The sequence below is a fragment of the Phacochoerus africanus genome, chromosome 10, assembly GCF_016906955.1.
Source record: "Phacochoerus africanus isolate WHEZ1 chromosome 10, ROS_Pafr_v1, whole genome shotgun sequence".
In the NCBI taxonomy this organism is placed as follows: domain Eukaryota; kingdom Metazoa; phylum Chordata; class Mammalia; order Artiodactyla; family Suidae; genus Phacochoerus; species Phacochoerus africanus.
In genome coordinates, this window is record NC_062553.1 from 119,683,778 (window position 1) to 119,703,261 (window position 19,484).

Genomic DNA, 19,484 nt, shown 5'->3' on the forward strand with positions numbered 1-19,484 from the left:
CAGGAACTCCTAGAAGTCAGATTTCTACATGGAAGGAATCATAGAGATTATTTTCATACTAAATTTTTCTTTGGCCCCACCCACTGCGTGTGAAAGTTCCCAGGCCAGTGATTGAACCCTTGCCACAGCAATGCCCAAGCTGCTACAGTGACAATGCCAGATCCTTAGCCCAGTGTGCCACAAGGGAATGCCAAGATTATGTTCATAGATGCTGTAACATGTACTACAATCTGTGCATACATGTGGATGTACATATATGTCTTCCCAACTTTTCAAATGAAAACTGCACCCTCCCAAAAGTAATCTTTATGGGAACATACATTTTTTTAAAAAAAATTTTAGCACCTCTCCCAGAGAGAAAACTCTCATGCAGCCTGCAAACGTAATCTTAAAATGTTGCCAAAGGACATCATGAGTACAGAGTCCTACCTCGAGAATTTTATCCATCAAGCTATCATGCCTCCTCTGTCGTGGTAGGACTTTGCCAAAAGAACACACTGATGCTAGTTTTCCTGCTAGGTGTCTTTGGGTGGAAGAAGTTAAAGGAAAAAACATCCTAGGTTCTAAGTTCTATTATGCTTTTTTTTTTCCGCCCCCACTACTTCTGGGAGGCTTACAGTGATTCCGGAGTGGCTCCGTTTGCTTTTTTCTCATCTAGATTTATTTTCTGTCCCTCTATCTCATCTTTTGAAGGTGGGAATAGATGGTCACTTGGAGTTAAGGCCATGAAAAATGTTAGCAGAGGGTGAAAAGAGTAAAATTTGTCTTAACCCTTTTGGGGGGGATTCTTCTCTTCATCTATCCTAAAACAGTCCTAGTAGTGTTGAGAATGCCTGAGGTATGCAGGGAGCATTGCACTTAGTAATCTGAAGATTTTCGAAAAAGGAGCTCTGTGTTTCTCTTGAAATCTGCTTGGAATGTGTTGAGCCCCAAGTTTGGTGAGCTGGTCAGTGCATCTTGCTAGCAGTATTTTGATAATGTCTCTTAAACAGGAAGTTGTCTTTTGACCTTTGTATTTTTGCCACTTATTCCCTTGTTATCACCTTCCCTGGTGATGACAATTGTTAAAGAAGATGCTGAGAAATATTGTGATGTACTTATGAAATATTGCATCTCATCAGAGTTTAAAATTTTAAAGTAGGAGAGACCCTTTAGTTTATAGATTTGTGGTAATGGCCTTGCTGTTTAGTGCTTGGTTTGATAAATAAGGACTGAAATAAGATCTAGATCCTATTCTTTAGATTTCACTATATTGAAAGGGCCTGGTTCTATCATTAGAAATAATAGAGGTCTGGAGTTCATGTTGTGACTCAGTGGTAATGAACTCGACCAGTATCCATAAGGACTCGAGTTCGATCCCTGCCCTTGCTCAGTGGGTTAAGGATCCAGCGTTGCTGTGAGCTGTGGTGTAGGTTACAGATACAGCTCAGATCTGGCATTGCTATGGCTGTGGTGTAGGCTGGCAGCTACAGCTCCAATTCAATCCCTAGCCTGGGAATTCCACGTGCCATGGGTGTGGCCCTAAAAAAAAAAAAAGGAAATAATAGAGGTCCGGTGCCCCTTCCTTATTCTCAGTATGAGCAGTCTCTTTATTACTGATTTTATGTCTTCTACATAAGCATGATTTACATGCTTATATAGGGTTCTACAGTAAAAATGATTGGACCAATTAATTGCATAACTTTGCAACCATAATTTTGACATCAGAGAAAGAACTGGCAGTCAGGTCTCCAGATTCATGGGGATTCATATACTCTGCATTATACCAAATTTCTTCTGGCTGTTCTTCACACCTGCATGTGCAGCAGGAGAGCGTTTGTTTCTGTGCTGCCTGGTGTGCTCTGAATTATGGCTAATAACCTAAGGCCCATGGATGTGTCATAATCCTTCTCCAGGCCTCTGATACAGTTGCTAAAGGACACAAGGTCATGTGTAATTGCCAGTGGAAGAGAGGGGTTCCTTGATGGTAGACTTTGTTCTTTTTTCCTCTCTCTCTTTCTTAGACAAGGCCTCAGGAGGTGGTCTCGAGTGATTCTTGAAGTACAACCATTGTATTATTTATATGGCACTGGAGATAAATGTCTTTCAAGTATTCAGAGAAGAGCGCACTGCTAGGGCTCCAGTTGCGTTTTGTAATCCCAGCGACAGTCAGAGGCAGTGGCAGGGGCGGAGGATGTGGGAGGTGGAAGATGAAACGTTAACTGTGAATTTCGTGACTGGATATTTGGGACTGTTCTGGTTTAATTTTTTTATGTATTTTTGTGATCTATTTATTATGCAAAAACATCAAAATTCCTAAGTTGTTGTTGTAAGGTTATTTGAGAAGTATGTTCACATGAGTAGTTTATGTGGCTGAAGAAAAAAAAAAAAATCCATACTGTTGCTTTGCATTTTTTTAAGTGAATATTATTCTTTGTTTAAGCTATAAAAAATTAAGGAAAAAGTTCTATTAACAGCCTCTAGAATTTTTGAGGATTTTCATCAATCATTGCCTCAACGATGAGGTCTTTGTTCCAGATGTTTGTGAACATTTTAAAGGCCTAAAAAAGTTGAGGTTAATCCTGAAGTGTAAATGTTTCTTGAACTCATTTTGTTCTGTGGTACAGGTAACATCTGTGTATACCGTATTTGCTTATCTGAACCAGGTTCTCTGCAGAGAATTTGATGTAACTATATTTACAGAAAACAGTTTTTACAATTAAAATTCACATTTTAGCATTTAAGAAAAGGTTGTATAGGAGTTTCCGTTGTGGCTCAGTGGGTTACGAAACCAACATAGTCTTGGTGAGAATGTGAGTTTGATCCCTGGCCTTGCTCAGTGTTGTAAGGATCCAGCGTTGCCATGAGCTGTGGTGTAGGTCACAGATGCGGCTCAGATCCCATGTTGATGTGGCTGTTGGTATAGACCGCAGCTGCAGCTCTGATTCGACCCCTAGCCTAGGAACTTCCATATGCCGCAGGTACAGCCTTAAAAATAAAAAAAATTTAAAAGGTCGTGTAAGTTATCTAGATAAACAAATATAGTTAGGTGAAGTCATTGAGATGTAGAGACATTAAGTTACCTTGAGTGTCTTGAGCAATTCATGGAAGAATCCATTTAGCTGTCTGGGCTCTTGACCTTCCAGTTCAGCGCTCATTTTTTTTTTTCTTTTAAAGAATAAATTGGAAGTAGATCTGTATCCAAAACTTGGTAGACATGGAATGATTTTTGTGCAGTTAAGGTGAGAAAATCATGGAATATTAGAAAGATAAGGAACTTCAGATTCAGACCCGAACTGAGATTTGCTGCTTCTCAAGTGTGACCTTGGGCAAATAACCTCTCCCTTTGCTTATTTCAAAATCTGAATAAGAACGACTTTTGAGAGATATTGCAGAGGTTTGTATTTATATTTGTAAAAGGCCAAATATATAGTGCCAAGTATAGAGCAGATGCTTAGAAAACATAGCTACTGCTAAACTGTATAGTTTCTGCTGTTAATGAACAAAAATAAAATCTGTAAACAGTATCAGCATTATCAGTAGGCCCTCAGATAAATTGTGTCAAACCAACATTGAAAGAATAAATGCTTTATCTCACCAGCCACAAAACAGAACTTCTCTTTTATCTATTGGACAAGATTTACCCACACTTGGGAATTTACATCCTGTTTCATTTTTTGCAAACACATATTTTGGCAAAAAAACTCAAACCTCTTTAATTATGAATACCATAGTCAAAGTTAAATTAGTATAACAGCTAGGACTAGAATTCATACATTTATAATTTAGGAGAGACAAAGAGAATGGTGGAAAGGAAATGGATTTGGTGTCAGTAAACACTGAGTTTGAATATGAGTGAAATCTTCCAGTTACTGTTTGCATGATCCTGAAAAAGTCACTTCATTTCTGAACCTCACATCCTAAGTCTATAACATGAGAACCTACTTCTCCGATTTGTACTAAGGGTGAAATGACGTATTATACAAAGTCCCAGCCCTTTCATCCAGGGTCCTACCTGCTATACCAACCTAACACAGCTAAAAGGTGGGGGAACTTAGAGGAGAAATTACTCTTCCCAAAAGACGACTTAGAACCCTAAAAGACTCTCTGGAAGACAGGAGGATCCATTCCTGCTAAGAATATGCAGTATTCAAAAATAGTAAAGGCCTTCTCCATGGAGTCCGTGCTCAGCGAGCAGTTAGCAGAGGTGGGCAGTAGTACTTCACTTTCCCATCTGGCACATCAGAAGTATTGATACTGTAATTTTCCATGATTTTTTTTTTCATTTTGCATGTTTTTAATACTAGGTGAATGTTTGCTTAGGCCAAATGACATTGCATGAATGATAGGATAATGCAAGGAAGAATGGGTTTATGGGAAAGTATACAGAATTCCATATTCCCTGGAAAAAAGACAGTAACTCCCTTCATATCAATATGGATGGCACTGTCTGCAGTTCTTGTCCCAAAACTGTCTTTGATTCTGTCCCCTGGAACCATGTTGGTCAGCCTGAAATAGGATTCAGAGAAAAAAATCTTACTGTTCTCAAGTATGATTTTAGTTAATTGCAAGTTGCTGAAAATATTCACTTATTATTCAGCTGCAATATGATGTGTGTAGTATTCAAATCCGGGAAAACTACTATCCTTCCCATACTCTGCACTGATCAGACCCACCAAGATTATATTAGTTCTGAGCCTCACTCTAACAGTGGCATTGCCGATGTGGCATGCATCCAGAATAGGGTGAACAGGGTGGAGGAAAGGCTCTGGAAGCTGTCTCATATGAGGAGGGGTCCATAGGATTAGGAAGAATTTTCTTGAGAAAGATTATGGGGGAAACATCAAGGTGTATTCTTAGTTTCTGAGCATCTGTGCTGAAAAGGTATATGTGAGACATAAAAAAAATACGGCCTGCTGTATGGTAATTGTCCTCACAGACAGAGACATTGAGCATATGCATACATACATAGAATAGCCATGATCAAAACTGAAAAATAAATGCAATACAGAGCTGTAAGTCAAGGGCTTTGGGGATTCAGAGGAGAGACATCCACCAGAGGAAATCAGAAAAGATTTCACAGAGGGGATAGTGTTTGGACCAAAGAATGGGAAGAATTTGGATATACAGAAGTTTCTGAGAAAACATTCCAGGTGGAAGAGAAATACAAAATTATGAAAGCAGTGTCTATTAAATCTATCACTAAGTAAGGCGTTAAGTAAGTTAGTTAAGGCGTTAGTGCAGACATTAATGCAAAAACTCAAATCCAGGAGTTCCTATTAGGGCTTAGCAGAAGTGAATCTGATTAGTATCCATGAGGACGCAGGTTTTATCCCTGGCCTCACTCAGTGAGTTAAGGATCTGGTGTTGCCCTAAGCTGTGGTGTAGGTCGCCGATGTGGCTTGGATCCCGCGTTGCTGTCATTGTGATGTAGGCCAGCAGCTATAGCTCCTATTCAACCCCTACCCTGGGAACCTCCACATTCCATGGGTGCAGCCCTAAAAAGACAAAAAACAAACAAACGAAAACCTTCAAATGCAGTAAACTTCCAGTAACTTTAAAAAAAAAAAGGATTTTAAGGGCTATCTTTATGCATAGCAATCGCATGCTATAACATCTCCTCGTATAAGAGTTAGTGTAAAAATTATAAAGTAATGAGATGATTCATTTTTCTAGATTTTAAAACCCTAAACAAAACCAAGAAAAACCCATTTGACATCATCTGGGATCCGTTCAATAAGTCCCACCAATATAATGCTAATCATGCCCTGACAGGATAATAAAAATAAAATTTTGCCAAAACCCTGGAGGGTACAATATGAGAGTATTGTTCTTAGTGTTTAAAGGACTGTCATTTAGAAACAGAAGCATTCTTGCTCTGTCTTTTTCCAAAAGGCAGAACTAGGATCTCTGAGTAGTCAAGAAGATTTAAACTCCCTCTGAGAATTTTTCACAATTTGAAATTGTCTGTCCATAGAGTAGATGACCCCATTAAAGAGGTAGCTTTTGCCTCATTGGAAGTATTCACGAAGACCTGTTCACCCTGCCCCAGGTGAAGTTCTGAACCTGGTTAAGAGTGAAACTAGCTATGCTCTTAGCATCTCTGTAACCATAACATTCCATGTGAGTGTGTATCTAACCTACAGACAGCAAAGCAGAGTGAAGCAGGCAGATTTACTCTATTTTTTTTTCTTTTGTTGGTGGATGGTACATGCTTTTCAGAAGTCAAGGGTGGAGTCGGATACCAGCGTATTATTTTAGGCAGGATTCAATCCAAAAATTTTACTTTATTAAGTCAAGAATGCAGTCTAATTTAAACTATTTTGTACAACTGTTATGACTTCTACTGGGAAAAAAGTGTGCTTTTAAAACAATAAAAATAGATAACCTGCAAGGACCTACTATATAGCACAGGGAACTATACTCAGTGTCTTGTAATAACCTATAATGCAAGAGAATGTAAAGAAAGAACATATATATGTTTTTCTATATTTGTATAATTGAATGACTTTGCTGTCTACCTGAAGCTAACACAACATTGTAAATGAGCTGCATTTCAATAAAAATTAAAAAATAAAATCAACAAAAATAATTTCCATTCAGATAGCCACAGCAACACAAGATCCAGGTTGAGTCTGCAGTCTACCCCCCAGGTCACAGCAATACCAGATCTTTAAACTGCCGAGCAAGGCCAGGGATCAAACCCGCATCCTCACGGATACTGGTCGGTTTCGTAACCCGCTGAGCTACAACAGGAACTCCCTATGGCACTTTTATTAGTGTCATCAGATATTAAGTAAGACTGAAATGTTCTTGGCTACAAAAGGAACTTGATCCAATTCCCGATGTTTGATTAACTATTTTATATAAATATTTGTCAAATTAGAATGCTGTTTCATAGATAGTATTCGTATATTGTACAGTTACATATTACACTGAAGTTTAAGTCTATAAATAGCATAAACATTCATGACCAATGAAGCTAATTTGCCTTAACGTTTTGGCACTTTCATCAAATAGTTGACTTTTCTTGATCAACTACAGCCATGTGTAGAAGCAGAAATATGTGCTTATGACTCTAACGTCCTTTTTTTTCTGTTGTTTTCAGCTGCAGTATTGAAATATGAGAACAATGTCATGAATATCAGGCAATTCAACTGTTCTCCTCATCCATACTGGCTTCCAAACTTCATGGATGTTTTCACCTGGTCCCTGCCATTTGTTGGGGAGAAAGGTGTGTTTTGGAATCCTGAAATGTTCTTAATAAAATAGTATAGGAAGGAGGGAGAGGAAATGTGGCCTCTTTTGCCATGAAACACTCAGGAAGAGAAATGCATTGGCCTCACCAGTAAAACTCACAAGCTGCACCATGAGAGCAATGATTTGAAAGTGTGTCACTGTATGCTGTTGACAAAACACAATGAGCGAATTAAGGGGAAATGAAAGAAGTGAGGAATGTTAGGATAATTTATAGACTCTCATTAGAATAACACAACTCTAAAAAATAATCAATGTATAGTCTTGACTGGTTTCAAGCTAAAATGGCTACCTCTGTGTTGTAATCCAGAAGTGCTATTTTATTTTACAAACTACCTCTCAGATTTAAATGTTAAGATGCTTTCTTCACATTTCCAATGTTAATAATAACCCTCCTATGAAAGTGATCATTGGCTACAAGACTTTGAAAGACAACATGTGCACTAACAATAAAAGAGTTCATTATAAACAGGGTGGCCATTCTTAGGTTGCAAGACACATCTGCATTTAGAAAGTTGTTAGCATGCCGCAGTTTTTCAGAACCGGCCTTTTCTTTCTTTCCTTCGTTCCGCCTTTATTTTATTTTTATATTTTGACCTAAACCTCAGAAAAGATTTTGAGAAAAGGCCTGAACCCACTGAACTTGAGTTTTCAGTTCAGGAGGCGTGATGGTGATAATCTGGACCGTTCTTCCTCCAGCATCTCAGGCATCACAGGGGAAGGCGAATGGGCGTTGTAATGCACCTCATAGAGTTTACACCTGTTGCAGGAAAGTGAAGTCCCATGGGGGGATTTTAGAGAGAAGCCATGCATTTTTCTGAGATATCTATTTATTTATATTAAGACGTATGTGCAATATATTAATGTTAAAATATGTAATCTTTATTTTCGTACGATATTTGTGGGTTTTTCTTTAAATATCCAAAAATGATTAAACCAAGAAGTCGTGAGTTTTCAGCCAAGAAATCTTCCCTTTCAACACAAAAATAACTCAAAAGTAAATTTTAATAGTCTGATAAATGTTCCCAGAGCTACTCCATGTCCCTGCTTTCTTGCGCCGATCAGATCACAGCCTGGAAACAAAAGCAGTAGGAATCCTGACAACTGGCCTTTGAACACCCTTCGTTTGGGTTGTTTCCATTAATTATTCAGATTTTTGAACATCTGTTAGAACATATTAATATATTCATATACAGAATTCACTTTTGATAATTAAACTGACGCTCTGGATTAATGTAGGCTCCACTGACGTTTTACTCTATATTATATATCTTCAATGCTAGAAGAACATCGATTTTAATAAGGAAGTCTTGAAGAAAGAGTGAACAAGCTTCTTTTCACATTTATGATAGAACCCAACCTAAACTTTAAGGTTATATGCAGATGACATGTGACTTAGTGTAAAGTCATGCAGTACTAATTTTCCGTGTATAATGCCTTTGTATAATCCTCTCGTAATATCTACTCAACTCTATCTCTTATTAAACTTACCTAACCTTCATTTGTAAAATCTTTTTTAAAATGACACTTAATGAGATATATCAACACATTCATTTTTTAAAATTGGTATTCTTGAAACTGATTCAAAAATGTTAGTTCCTCAATTATCCATTTTTATTAAACGCAAAACCACATGCATATCAATTACTGTGCTGGTTTCTCTGAGGAACTTAAAAAAACATTTTAAAAGAGCTCCAACAACTTGGTCCCTATTAACAAAAGTTTGTAATCTGGTCTAGATCTAGCATCACCTTACAGGTAAAGAAAAATTCAAAAGTAATCATTTTCTCCTTCATAGATTCATAGTATATTTACATCCACATTTTTCTTTTGTTCACTGTCTTATTGACCTATGTCTAGTAAATGTTATCATTAGATTTCATAGGCATGAGTTAATAATTTTTAAAACATAAAGTCTGCATAGAAACAAAGCCTGTTATCTTTTACGATCTGAATTTTATAGAAACTTTTTTGCAGGAAATTCTATCTTCAGTATAGGTAAGAAAAGTAATTGCTAAGTCTGCTCATTAACGATGCCAGAGTAATCATGAAGGTTATGGTAGAAAATTTGGACTTTTTTTTTTCTTTCTTTTTCTCTTTAGTGACTGAGATGCTGGTGAATGTCCTCAATATTTGCTCAGATGATGAACTAGGGTCAGAAGAAGATGGATTTGATGGTAAGAGTCTTGAGCCTTTGTGCTAATGCTTATTTGCCAGGTAATTACTTGGCATCACATAAGTAACCCTAAGAATACTTTTCTAAGACTTGGATAATGTGTAAATCATACGCATGAAAATGAAAAATATTGTTCTATTTTCTAGTTGCTTTGCGGAAATATAAGAAACAAAAACCATGAGAGAATTTTCCCATTACCCTGAAACATTTGTTGAAGCAGTGAGCTATTTTAATAACCATCTTTCAGCAGCCCACATTGCTAAATGACATTTTTGGCTCTGTTAATGAGGCCAATTATTCAGATTTTAATGTTTATGTTAAAAGAAGATACTAAATGCATCAATATATTGGTATTTATGTTAATCTGGATATTTTTTCACATCTATAATGATTAATGAATAAGTTATGGGGTCTTTTTATTGTTGTTTTTTAAGATACTATTTGCTATTCAATTACCCTCAAAGAGTATGATTTCTATATAAAGACAAAGATGCAAGAAGTGAATGGAGATGAAGAGAAAAAATTACTCTGGCTTTTACAAAAGGACCTCAGAAGGAATGGAAACTTACAAAAATGTAGTTGAAGGAGAAAATGCAAGAGCAAACATCACTTCCATAAACATTTAATAAGTACTTACTCTGCACAGGGCACTCAGGATTCCCAAATGCATTAAAGACCTAAGAAGTCACATTCTGTTAGAGACCCAACGCATAAACAGTTAATATCAATGAAATAAGACAAATTACAAAATAAAGGGTGAAGGTGGCAGTGGAAACTAGATATTGTGACAAGTTCAAATTGATACAGTCTTTACCTTTAAAAACTGTATTGGGTAAAATGAAACAAAATTGTTCCCCTTTTGGGCGTTCCCGTCGTGGCTCAGGGGTTAACGAATCTGACTAGGAACCATGAGGTTGTGGGTTCTATCCCTGGCCTTGCTCAGTGGGTTAAGGATCTGGCGTTGCCGTGAGCTGTGGTGTAGGTCGCAGACGCAGCTCGGATCCCACGTTGCTATGGTTCTGGCACAGGCTGGCAGCTGCAGCTCCGATTCTACCCCTAGCCTGGGAAACTCCATATGCCGCGGGAGCAGCCCTAGAAAAGGCAAAAAAAAAAGACCCCCCCCCAAAAAAAAAATTGTGCCCCTTCACAATTCAGAAAGTTATCATTTGAACAGCATATTTTAATGTTTACTTGGGTTTAATACAGTTCATACCTGTAAGTGCAGACTACGTAATGCTGCCAGCAGAAGTAAAATACAGGTATCCATACACTCTTTAATAAAGTACACATACTCAGGTAAATTTTAAGTGTACAATTATTCCTACCACCTCGTAGTTTTTCTCCTTTCTATAACTTCTCTTGTTTTCATTACCTATATCCTTATACTATTCCTCAGTCATATGTCACATTGCAAGGGAATGTACAATATAGGTAAGGGAAGAAAAAATATATATGTATGCACACACATATATATATTTTATTAGGTTCAGATTAGCTGAGTAGTTTAAGAGCTTACTTAAGTAAATGTATTGATATGATTTAAAATATTCAGAAGATCGGTGGATATTTTATGCTTTATCCAGATCCTAGATGTTTCATATGTTGTAGTCTCAGTTTGCTATTATTAACTTTTCCCAGGGTTAGCAGTATCATTTAAGAGATATTAGTGCTCATCATGGCAGAGACCTTTTCCCTAAAGAAAGAATACTAACCTGGTGGAATCTAAATCGTAAAAGTTAAAAAAGATTTTGCAATAAATGTCTTTCACTGCGTTTCTTCTTTTCCTCAAAAGAAAGATTAATTGGCATCAATGCCTTGATATTCCTCTGTTAAGAAGTCTGCTTTAGTCAAATTTATTGACCAATAATTATGATATAGGCAATATTTGTAAAATTTTTATTATAGTTGATTTATAATGTTCTGTCAATTTCTGCTATACAGCAAAGTGACCCAGTTATACCTATATAGACATTTTTTTCTTATATTATCTTCTATCACGTTCCATCACAAGCGATTGGATATAGTTCCCTGTGCTATACAGCAGGACCTCATTGCTTATCCACTCCAAATGCAATAGTTTGCATCTACTAATCCCAAACTCCCAGTCCATCCCACTCCCTCCCTAGACAATCTATTTAAAATGTAATATGTGGTATGATTAGGTAGACCTGCCTATGATTGTAATTATGTGTTAATCCATTCATTCAGCAAATATATACTGGGTACCTACTATGTGCTTCCAGGTCCTGTAGCCAAAAATGTCTGCACATTTCCACAGTTGCTTCCTGCACAGTTGAATGTTACCAAGAATTACTTATAGTGAATTCTCTTTACCCACCTGCTCAGTCACTTACATGAAAGGATATATTTTGGAACTTCCTCTGCTTTAAAATAATTAGTTCCAATCAATGTGCTGTGCTCATCAGCAGTTGCTTTTAAGCCTGTCCATTCCAATTATAGGAGTGCATGTCCTTTTCAAGGCACTTGGAAGCAGGTTTTTTTTTTTTTTTTTTCTTTCTAAGCAGATCAGTGAAATCTTACCGCCATGCTTAAATCTTAGGTCAGTCCTGCGAAGCTACGGTCTCTAAATGGGATTTTTAGCTCAAATCGCATAAATTTGCCCTCTAAGGAAAGAAAAAAAGAAAACAGAAGTAAAAGTTTTAATTAAAACGTGTTTAACTTGGGATATTATCCATTTCAGAGTAAATCATCAGCAATGGTCTTTAGTGCTTTCCTATAACACAAAAATTATGGATTTCTTCAAAGGGGCTCAAAGAACACCTTGTAAATCTTCCCACAACTCTTTGACTCTCTTCGGGACAAGAGTTTATTGAGAATATATTGAAAGTTTGTTTGTCTTTTTTGTGCGTGATGCCATTTTCCCCCTTAGCAGAGAGTTTCCAGTTCTCCTGCCCTCTCCCTCCTGCTGCAGCCCTCAGTCTCTCTTCCTGGGGGCTGGTCCTCTGCTCTGCCTGTCAGGCTCCTGGGCTGCTTGTTGGCTACAGCGATGAAAGCAGGAATTAGAAGACATCAAGGACTTCATGAAAGCACTTCCTTATCCTGCTGCTCCTTCTCAAGAGGAGCCATCGCTTAATGAGTCATCATCAAACCCTTCTCAATATTTTGCTTAATATCTGATGCCAGCTGCAAAGTCCAAGGTAGTAATGGTGCCTTTATAGCCCCTGACCCTCTGTTTATCTTATCAAGTTGACCTCTTAGTGTTCGTAAAGTCTATTGCAGACAGGAAGTTGTATGTCCTCGAGGAATGATAGGTGTGGGATTAGTTTTGCTTCTCTTCCTTCAGGTTCTGTCAGCTCCCCTTTACCACTTAATGATGGTGGTGGTGGCAGCTCTAACACTTAGCGACCTTCCTTAGTCGTTTATATGTATTAACTCTTTGCTGATTGTACCTTTTCGACCAACAAAAGTGTGTAATTATTAACTACCATTCATTTTCAGTGAATTTGCTAGGTGATTTATCATATCTCTAATTCTCAAGATAACTTTTTGATTATCCTGGTTTTACATACAGATGAAGCTAGCCTGACTCCAGGAGGTGAGGTTAAAACCTCAGGTCATAGAGTTCGTGAAGTAATCGATAATAGAGCCTGGATTCAAACCAATGTCAGCCTGGTTGTCAGGCTCTTGAACTCTCCACAGCCCATGATTACAGTCCTTGAAATCTTTTTTTTTTTTTTTAAGCAGCATGATGCTTTTTTTTTTTTAACAATACAACTCTAATAACTAAACATAATATGCTTTAGTTTGTTCTGTTAAATATCCATAAAGTAATAGATTTTTTGTGCTGTTATTCAGCCAGGCCAATCAAAGCAGATAAAATAGTTTCATTTTACTCCTTTAACCTTAATTTACTCCAACAAGTTATAAGTGTTTGATCAGGTGAAAAATTTTATTGTATCTGAGCAGACAAAAAGTCTCCCAGTTCATCTAGGCTTCACTTCATGAATTTCTCCTGCTTAGCTTCGGCCTTACAAACAAAGGAATTTGATAGCCTATCTAGAAAAAGATTGCCATTTTAAATTGGGCCATGGTTCTTTTATGTTGGAAATAAAATCCAAAACGTCTGCTATCTTGAAAGTTTTGAAGCAGTTGAAGGCAGTGAATGTCTTTTGAGGATCTAGTTTATATGTATTGGGGTCTTGGATTCTTGTTTCCACTTCTGATTTTGGATGATAAAATGATAGTCTGGTTTCAATTTGGGTTTGTTATTCACCAGAACATTTCAGAGAAGGAAGAAATCCAAGTAGATGTATCTCATTTGGTAGTTAATTCTCATTAATGAAGAAGACTCATTTCAGACCAAGGATTAGTAAGTAGTAAGTGATTCCAAAGTGTGTGTGTGGGGGGGGCACAGCGGGAAGGAGGAAGCTGCCAAAAATCAAGCAATCGGCATCACAAAGCTTTCTTTATTGTTTGGTATTACCATAGGAAGTCTGGGATAGCAGTAAGCATTAGAAACCTAATGACAGTTTCATGAGTTAGAAGTATTATTTGGAACTTTCTTTTAGGCCCTAAAATCTTAGAGTCTGAGATGATGTATATATTACAGACACACACACACATTATGTTTGAGACTATGATATGTGATAAGTCTGGCTGGCAGGAAAGAATTGTGGAGGTAAAAACAATCCTGTAGAATAAGAAAGGAAAGAAAAATAATAATACAACTCAAATATTTCAAGCCAAATACAGTTTCAGGCTGCACTGGAAAGACTTAATATTAAATTAGAATTTATGTCTCTGCTTTCATCTAAGTAGCAAACCACATGGTGGAACTCTTATCCTTTATCCACATTTTTGCCTTATCCTAATGTTAACCACAGGCTAGTCACTGAATATGGGATCAGAGCAGTTTTTTGCATGACTCTATGAAACCATCTAAATTGTATACAAGAAAATTATCTTCCATCATCTGCTTTGAATTATTAGATAATTCTTCAAATCTAATATCACGGGTTCCAGAGTGTCTCCCCACTGCTTTCTGTGTAGCTTTAAAAAAATCAAACAGAACTTTTTAAAAGTGCAAAGTTGGACATTAGTGGGACTAACATGGGATCTTATTGGTCCCTGAGGACCACCTCTTTAAGAGTCCAGGCATATCATTTTCTACCAAAGCTGTATTTATTTGCCAGGATGAATGTTTGCTGTGAATTTCATCTTGAAAACTCTCTTCAGCTCCGTGCATCTGGCAGCACATGTACCAAGAGCCATTAGCTTCGAGCTCTTCCTGTGGCAGTAATTACTGTCATTTCTGAGCAACTCATTTCAGCATCTCGTATTTCAGGTTTCCAATCTGAATAAAAAGTTATGCGTCCTATAATAAGTGGCAGTTTGGGGGAGAAACAATGACATTTTAATATGAAAAATACCGAGACATGTTTTGACACACTATCAGAAAGAACTCGGAGGAGCACAGGGGCGATGGGATTCTTGCTCTGTCAACTTGAAAGCATAACCTGTCCTTGCGAGCTGAGGAGTAACATCATAAAAACAGTATTTGAGAAAAAGCAAGTACTTTTTCCAAGCTTGGAAAACGAACAAGGGATGAGTTGGGATATAAGTTAGGACCTTAATAAAGTATTTCAAAGTCGAGGCGACTAGGTCTGAACAATGATAATGTTAATAATACAACAGAAAGGGAGCTGAGTCCAGAAAGCTATCCAAGGACTTAGACCTCTGAAATCACAAGGGCAAAGGAAACAAAAATTTGGATGGTTCCAAACCTTGGTGCCTAAGAGGATGAGAACATTCATGGAAAAGCTTCATCTGTTTCAGGAGAAAGATGTGTTCAGTGACAGACATGCGTTTGAGTAGAAGTGACGCACATAATTCTGGAAATGTCCAAGCAGGATTTGGAAATGGAGCCCTGGAAATTGGGAACAAAATCGGGGCTGGTGACGGAGGCTGTGAATCGAAAGTCACAAGTGAATCTCCTAAGAGTCAAATAGACCTCCAGAATTACTGACATGGAAGGAAATAGCAGAAAATTGAGGACTCATCCGTAGAATTATCCATTCCTTATGAAGCTAGAGAAGAAAGACGAGTGAAGGAGAAGGCAGTGATGAGGAGGGAGCGTAAGAACCAGGATTGTGCAGCAATTCAGGCAACAGCTATTTAAAAATATTTGCACCAAATGCAGAAAGATTACTTACTGTGAAATAGAAATCTGGCCAGAAAATGAGAAAATGAAATATTGCAGCATAACTTTGTCTGATAACAAATGATTGAAAAGAGGCACCTAGCAAAATTTGTTTTATTTTTAAAATAGCTAAAAAAGAAAATTGAAATCATTTTTATCACAAAATAAAACTAAGAGTAACTCAATTTTAATATCATTTTCTATTTTATATCTTATATTTTTATTTCCATGTAAAAATATTTATTCATGGACTATTTTTCTTTGTATTTAGTGGCAAACACGTAGTCTCTGCCTTCATTGAGCTGAGAGTCTAGTGCAACAAGAAACCAGTTTTAAAAGTGCTGGTCCCACTGAGGATATAGAGGGTTGGAGAAGGGAGTGTGATGTGGTATAAAATGTTTGATAACTGAAAGAGGAAAATATTTGATAACTGATAGGAGACATTTCCTTGTCCTCTTTTGCTTACGACAAAGAAAGGAAAAACACTTTATGTTATTTTATTGCTTTAAGACATATGGCCATATGAGAAATTTATATTATTTTTCCAGAAAATTATATGCAAAGATGGATTTCATTTTACCAGGTTTATGTTGTCTTACCTTTTTAAAATAACTGAGTTTGCATGATATAATTGGACAAAGGAAAGGAAGATATATATAAAAGGAAAGATTAATCAATATTTTGTAAAAGGCTTTATAGTTTCTTGTCAGGCTTTGTTAATTACCTTCCAGTTTATTGTTGGGTTTTTTTCCATTACTTAATATTTCAGTGTGTAATTTAGAGGCTATGTATCATTTTTGTCACTATAAATGTATCCTTTGTACTCTGAACTCTTTATAGTACAGGGAACTGCTTTTTTTTTTTCTCTCTTAGTTATGCTATAAAAAAGGAAACAGTTATATCCAGTATATTGTTAAAACTAAAACGTCTAAAAATCAACAAGCATTTTCTAGGTACTAGGGTGTAAATCCCTGTCATATTTATGGGTGTTGATATTTTGGGGCCTTGGCTATCAAACCAAGTTCCTGGTTAGCTATCGTATTGTAATCAGTATCTTCAAGTCATTACAGTAATTAAAATCTTTTTAAGTTGCCAATTAAAATGATATAGTACACAGACATTGAAAGTAATGCTTTCTCTTGTACTACATGATTTTATACAAATGAGTTTATTAGCTGGCATCATTTTCACATTGCACAGAAATGCAGACTTAGCAAAACGAACTAAATGTTAAAAAAAAAAAAAAAAAAGCCGTATCCCTGTTATAACTAATTGGTTGGATAATGTCCACCATTGGCTAGAATATTATACTCACAGCAAAATAATACTTTAGAATTTTATACTGTATTTCCATAAATATATGTATCATACACATATACAACACTCACATTTTAAAAAATCATTGATTTTTGTGGCATTTGAACTTTCCTTCAACTAATGGTGACATTGGCCAGCTTACATTAATCATTAGCTATTACATATTAAGCATACACTTTAATTAAATGTATTTATAAAATTTATTTGAGAAGGAAGTCCATGTTGCCTAATAAAAAGGGAAATAAGCACGGGCTCTATAAACCTTAATGTATTCTTTTTTTAAATTATTATTATTTTTTAATTTCTTGGGCCACTTCTGCGGCATATGGAGGTTCCCAGGCTAGGGGTCCAATCGGAGCTGTAGCCACCGGCCTACGCCAGAGCCACAGCAACGCGGGATCCGAGCCGCGTCTGCAACCTACACCACAGCTCATGGCAACGCCGGATCCTTAACCCACTGAGCAAGGGCAGGGACCGAACCCGCAACCTCATGGTTCCTAGTCGGATTTGTTAACCACTGCGCCACGACGGGAACTCCCTTAATGTATTCTTTATTTGAAAGATGTTGAAGTAGAGAGCTCTCTTTCCTCAACAAAGGCAAAGATTTTGTGAACATGTATGTCTCCGTATTTTAGAAAGACGTCATTTCTCACAAACAAGGTTGAGGTAATTGGCACATGAAAGGCATTTTTCACAGAGCTATAGTGGGTAATGTCAGCTTGTTGAAAATTCATGCCATAAGAAGATGTTATGTTTCTCTTGTGTTTTGGGCAGAGCTTGTAAGATCCCCTTTCTACTAAGGCATTTTATAGGTTCAACTTCTTCATCTGAAGGTTGTACTTATATGAGAATAATTAATAATTGATTCAACAACTGCTCAGTTGTTGTGGCGAGTCCAAAGTTTGTAAAACATTCTCTTTATAGTTGTTGGATCTCAGAGGGCATGTTTAAAGGCTGTCTGAAAAAGTTTAATAAATACTTAGAAAATCTTAAGTTTAAAGCTATTTTTCTAGTCTATTTTCACGTCCCTAAAAATCCATTTTATCCCTTCATCTTTACTCTTAGCTCACGAGAAGCTATGACACTTTCTCCCAGTTTTCTCAGAACTCCAAAGAAAGAAATTTTGATTCTGTTTGGTCAGCTTCTCTTTATAGAGAGGTCTTTTTTGTCTCAAAGTGAAGCATCAGCATCCTGGCTTCTCCTCGCCTACCCTAGTGAACTTGGCCATCATTTTGGGGTCCACCCTTTAGCCTGGTTGGCACAAAACATGACTAAGGCCCCAACTTAGGCAGCTTTCGATTAATGATAATCACACAATCAACCTTTTATTGTACAATGAGAAATGTAACTGTTAGAAGAACTGGAATATTCACTTCTGCACAAGCATTTCTTTCTTCTGAATATAAAGAGCAAACATTTTTGAGTAGCGTGTGCTGCAGTTCTGTGCTCAGTGCTTTCACAGGTAGCATAGTACCTGACACTTGTGTTTCTTGCACGTTGGGAGGGAATGAACACATTACGTAGGTAATTCTTCTACCCACCTGGGAAGTAAATTGTCATCCTGCTAACTGTAATGAATCCTGGCTTGGGTTCCCTGCTTCACAGCTGATGATTTGAGGTCAACAACTTCCCATTTGAAATAACGCAAATAAAGCACTTAGAGCCTTCCTCATTTTTTAGAGGAGGAAGGTGAGACTTACACAAGCTTAGTAATTTGCCCAACATAGCGCAGCCCAAAAATGACAGCACCACAACTCAAACCAAGGTCTTTTACTCCAGAGCACGAGTTCTTCACTGCTGTACTGTTCTGCCTTTCACAGGCCAGTTCATTTGTCTTAAAAGACGTGCACAAGCCAGGTATTTTATGACCTGAGGTCTTGCTGTAGGGCCAGAATACTAAAAGGCCACCGGCCCCTGGACCTTCTTCCCTAGACATTTCAGATGTTTGCCTGGGCTTCTCTTTTCTTATGCCCCTGTGGCTGACCAGTTCAGTTTTGATTGGCACATCCCTTTCCTCTGATAAGATCAGAGTATTTTTCAGTGATGTTAAAGACTCACGACCTGGGAACCACTCTGCCTCTTTAAATTGTCTCTTAGGCCTGTGCACTGATCATTCGCCAGAATCTAATGCTCTAACCCCTTTCTCTTTTTTGGGCAAACACTGCACTGTACCCACCCCCACTCCCATCCTGACAAAACAGCCTGCCTTGTTCTTGAGTAGCATCAGAAGTGGCTTTGTTCAGCTCAGCTCACTCAATACATGCCAGCACCTTGACCATCCTCTGCTGTCAGATGACGGAATTGCAATACTTGCAGCCTGCTTGTACACCGTGCTGTCAAATGGTACTCAGTTAGCTTTTCACCTTGGGTGTAACACTTGGGACAAACATAGTATTTTATTCTGTTGGTTTATTTTTTCCTTCGGTGTCTGTAATTTCAGAGATGACATTTAAATGTCATTCTAGTATTTGATGTTTATAAATCCATAAGGGTCCAGAATTAAATTCTAGTCTAAATGCATTCTTCCAGCATTTAACATGTAAGCACAATTAGTTCCTTAATAAATATCTTTTTCTTTCTTTTTTTTTCTTTTGT

The 19,484-nt window shown here is 37.3% G+C and overlaps 1 protein-coding gene across 2 annotated transcripts in view; it reads left to right on the top strand.

Annotated features, from left to right (window-relative positions):
- Positions 1 to 19,484, top strand: part of PPP3CA (protein phosphatase 3 catalytic subunit alpha) — a 319,540-nt gene that overhangs the window by 276,553 nt on the left and 23,503 nt on the right. For both annotated transcript variants that reach the window (XM_047798212.1, XM_047798213.1), the window contains exons 9-10: positions 7,088 to 7,213; positions 9,339 to 9,413. In XM_047798212.1, coding sequence (XP_047654168.1) covers positions 7,088 to 7,213; positions 9,339 to 9,413 — 201 coding nt within the window. The remainder of the gene's footprint in view (positions 1 to 7,087; positions 7,214 to 9,338; positions 9,414 to 19,484) is intronic.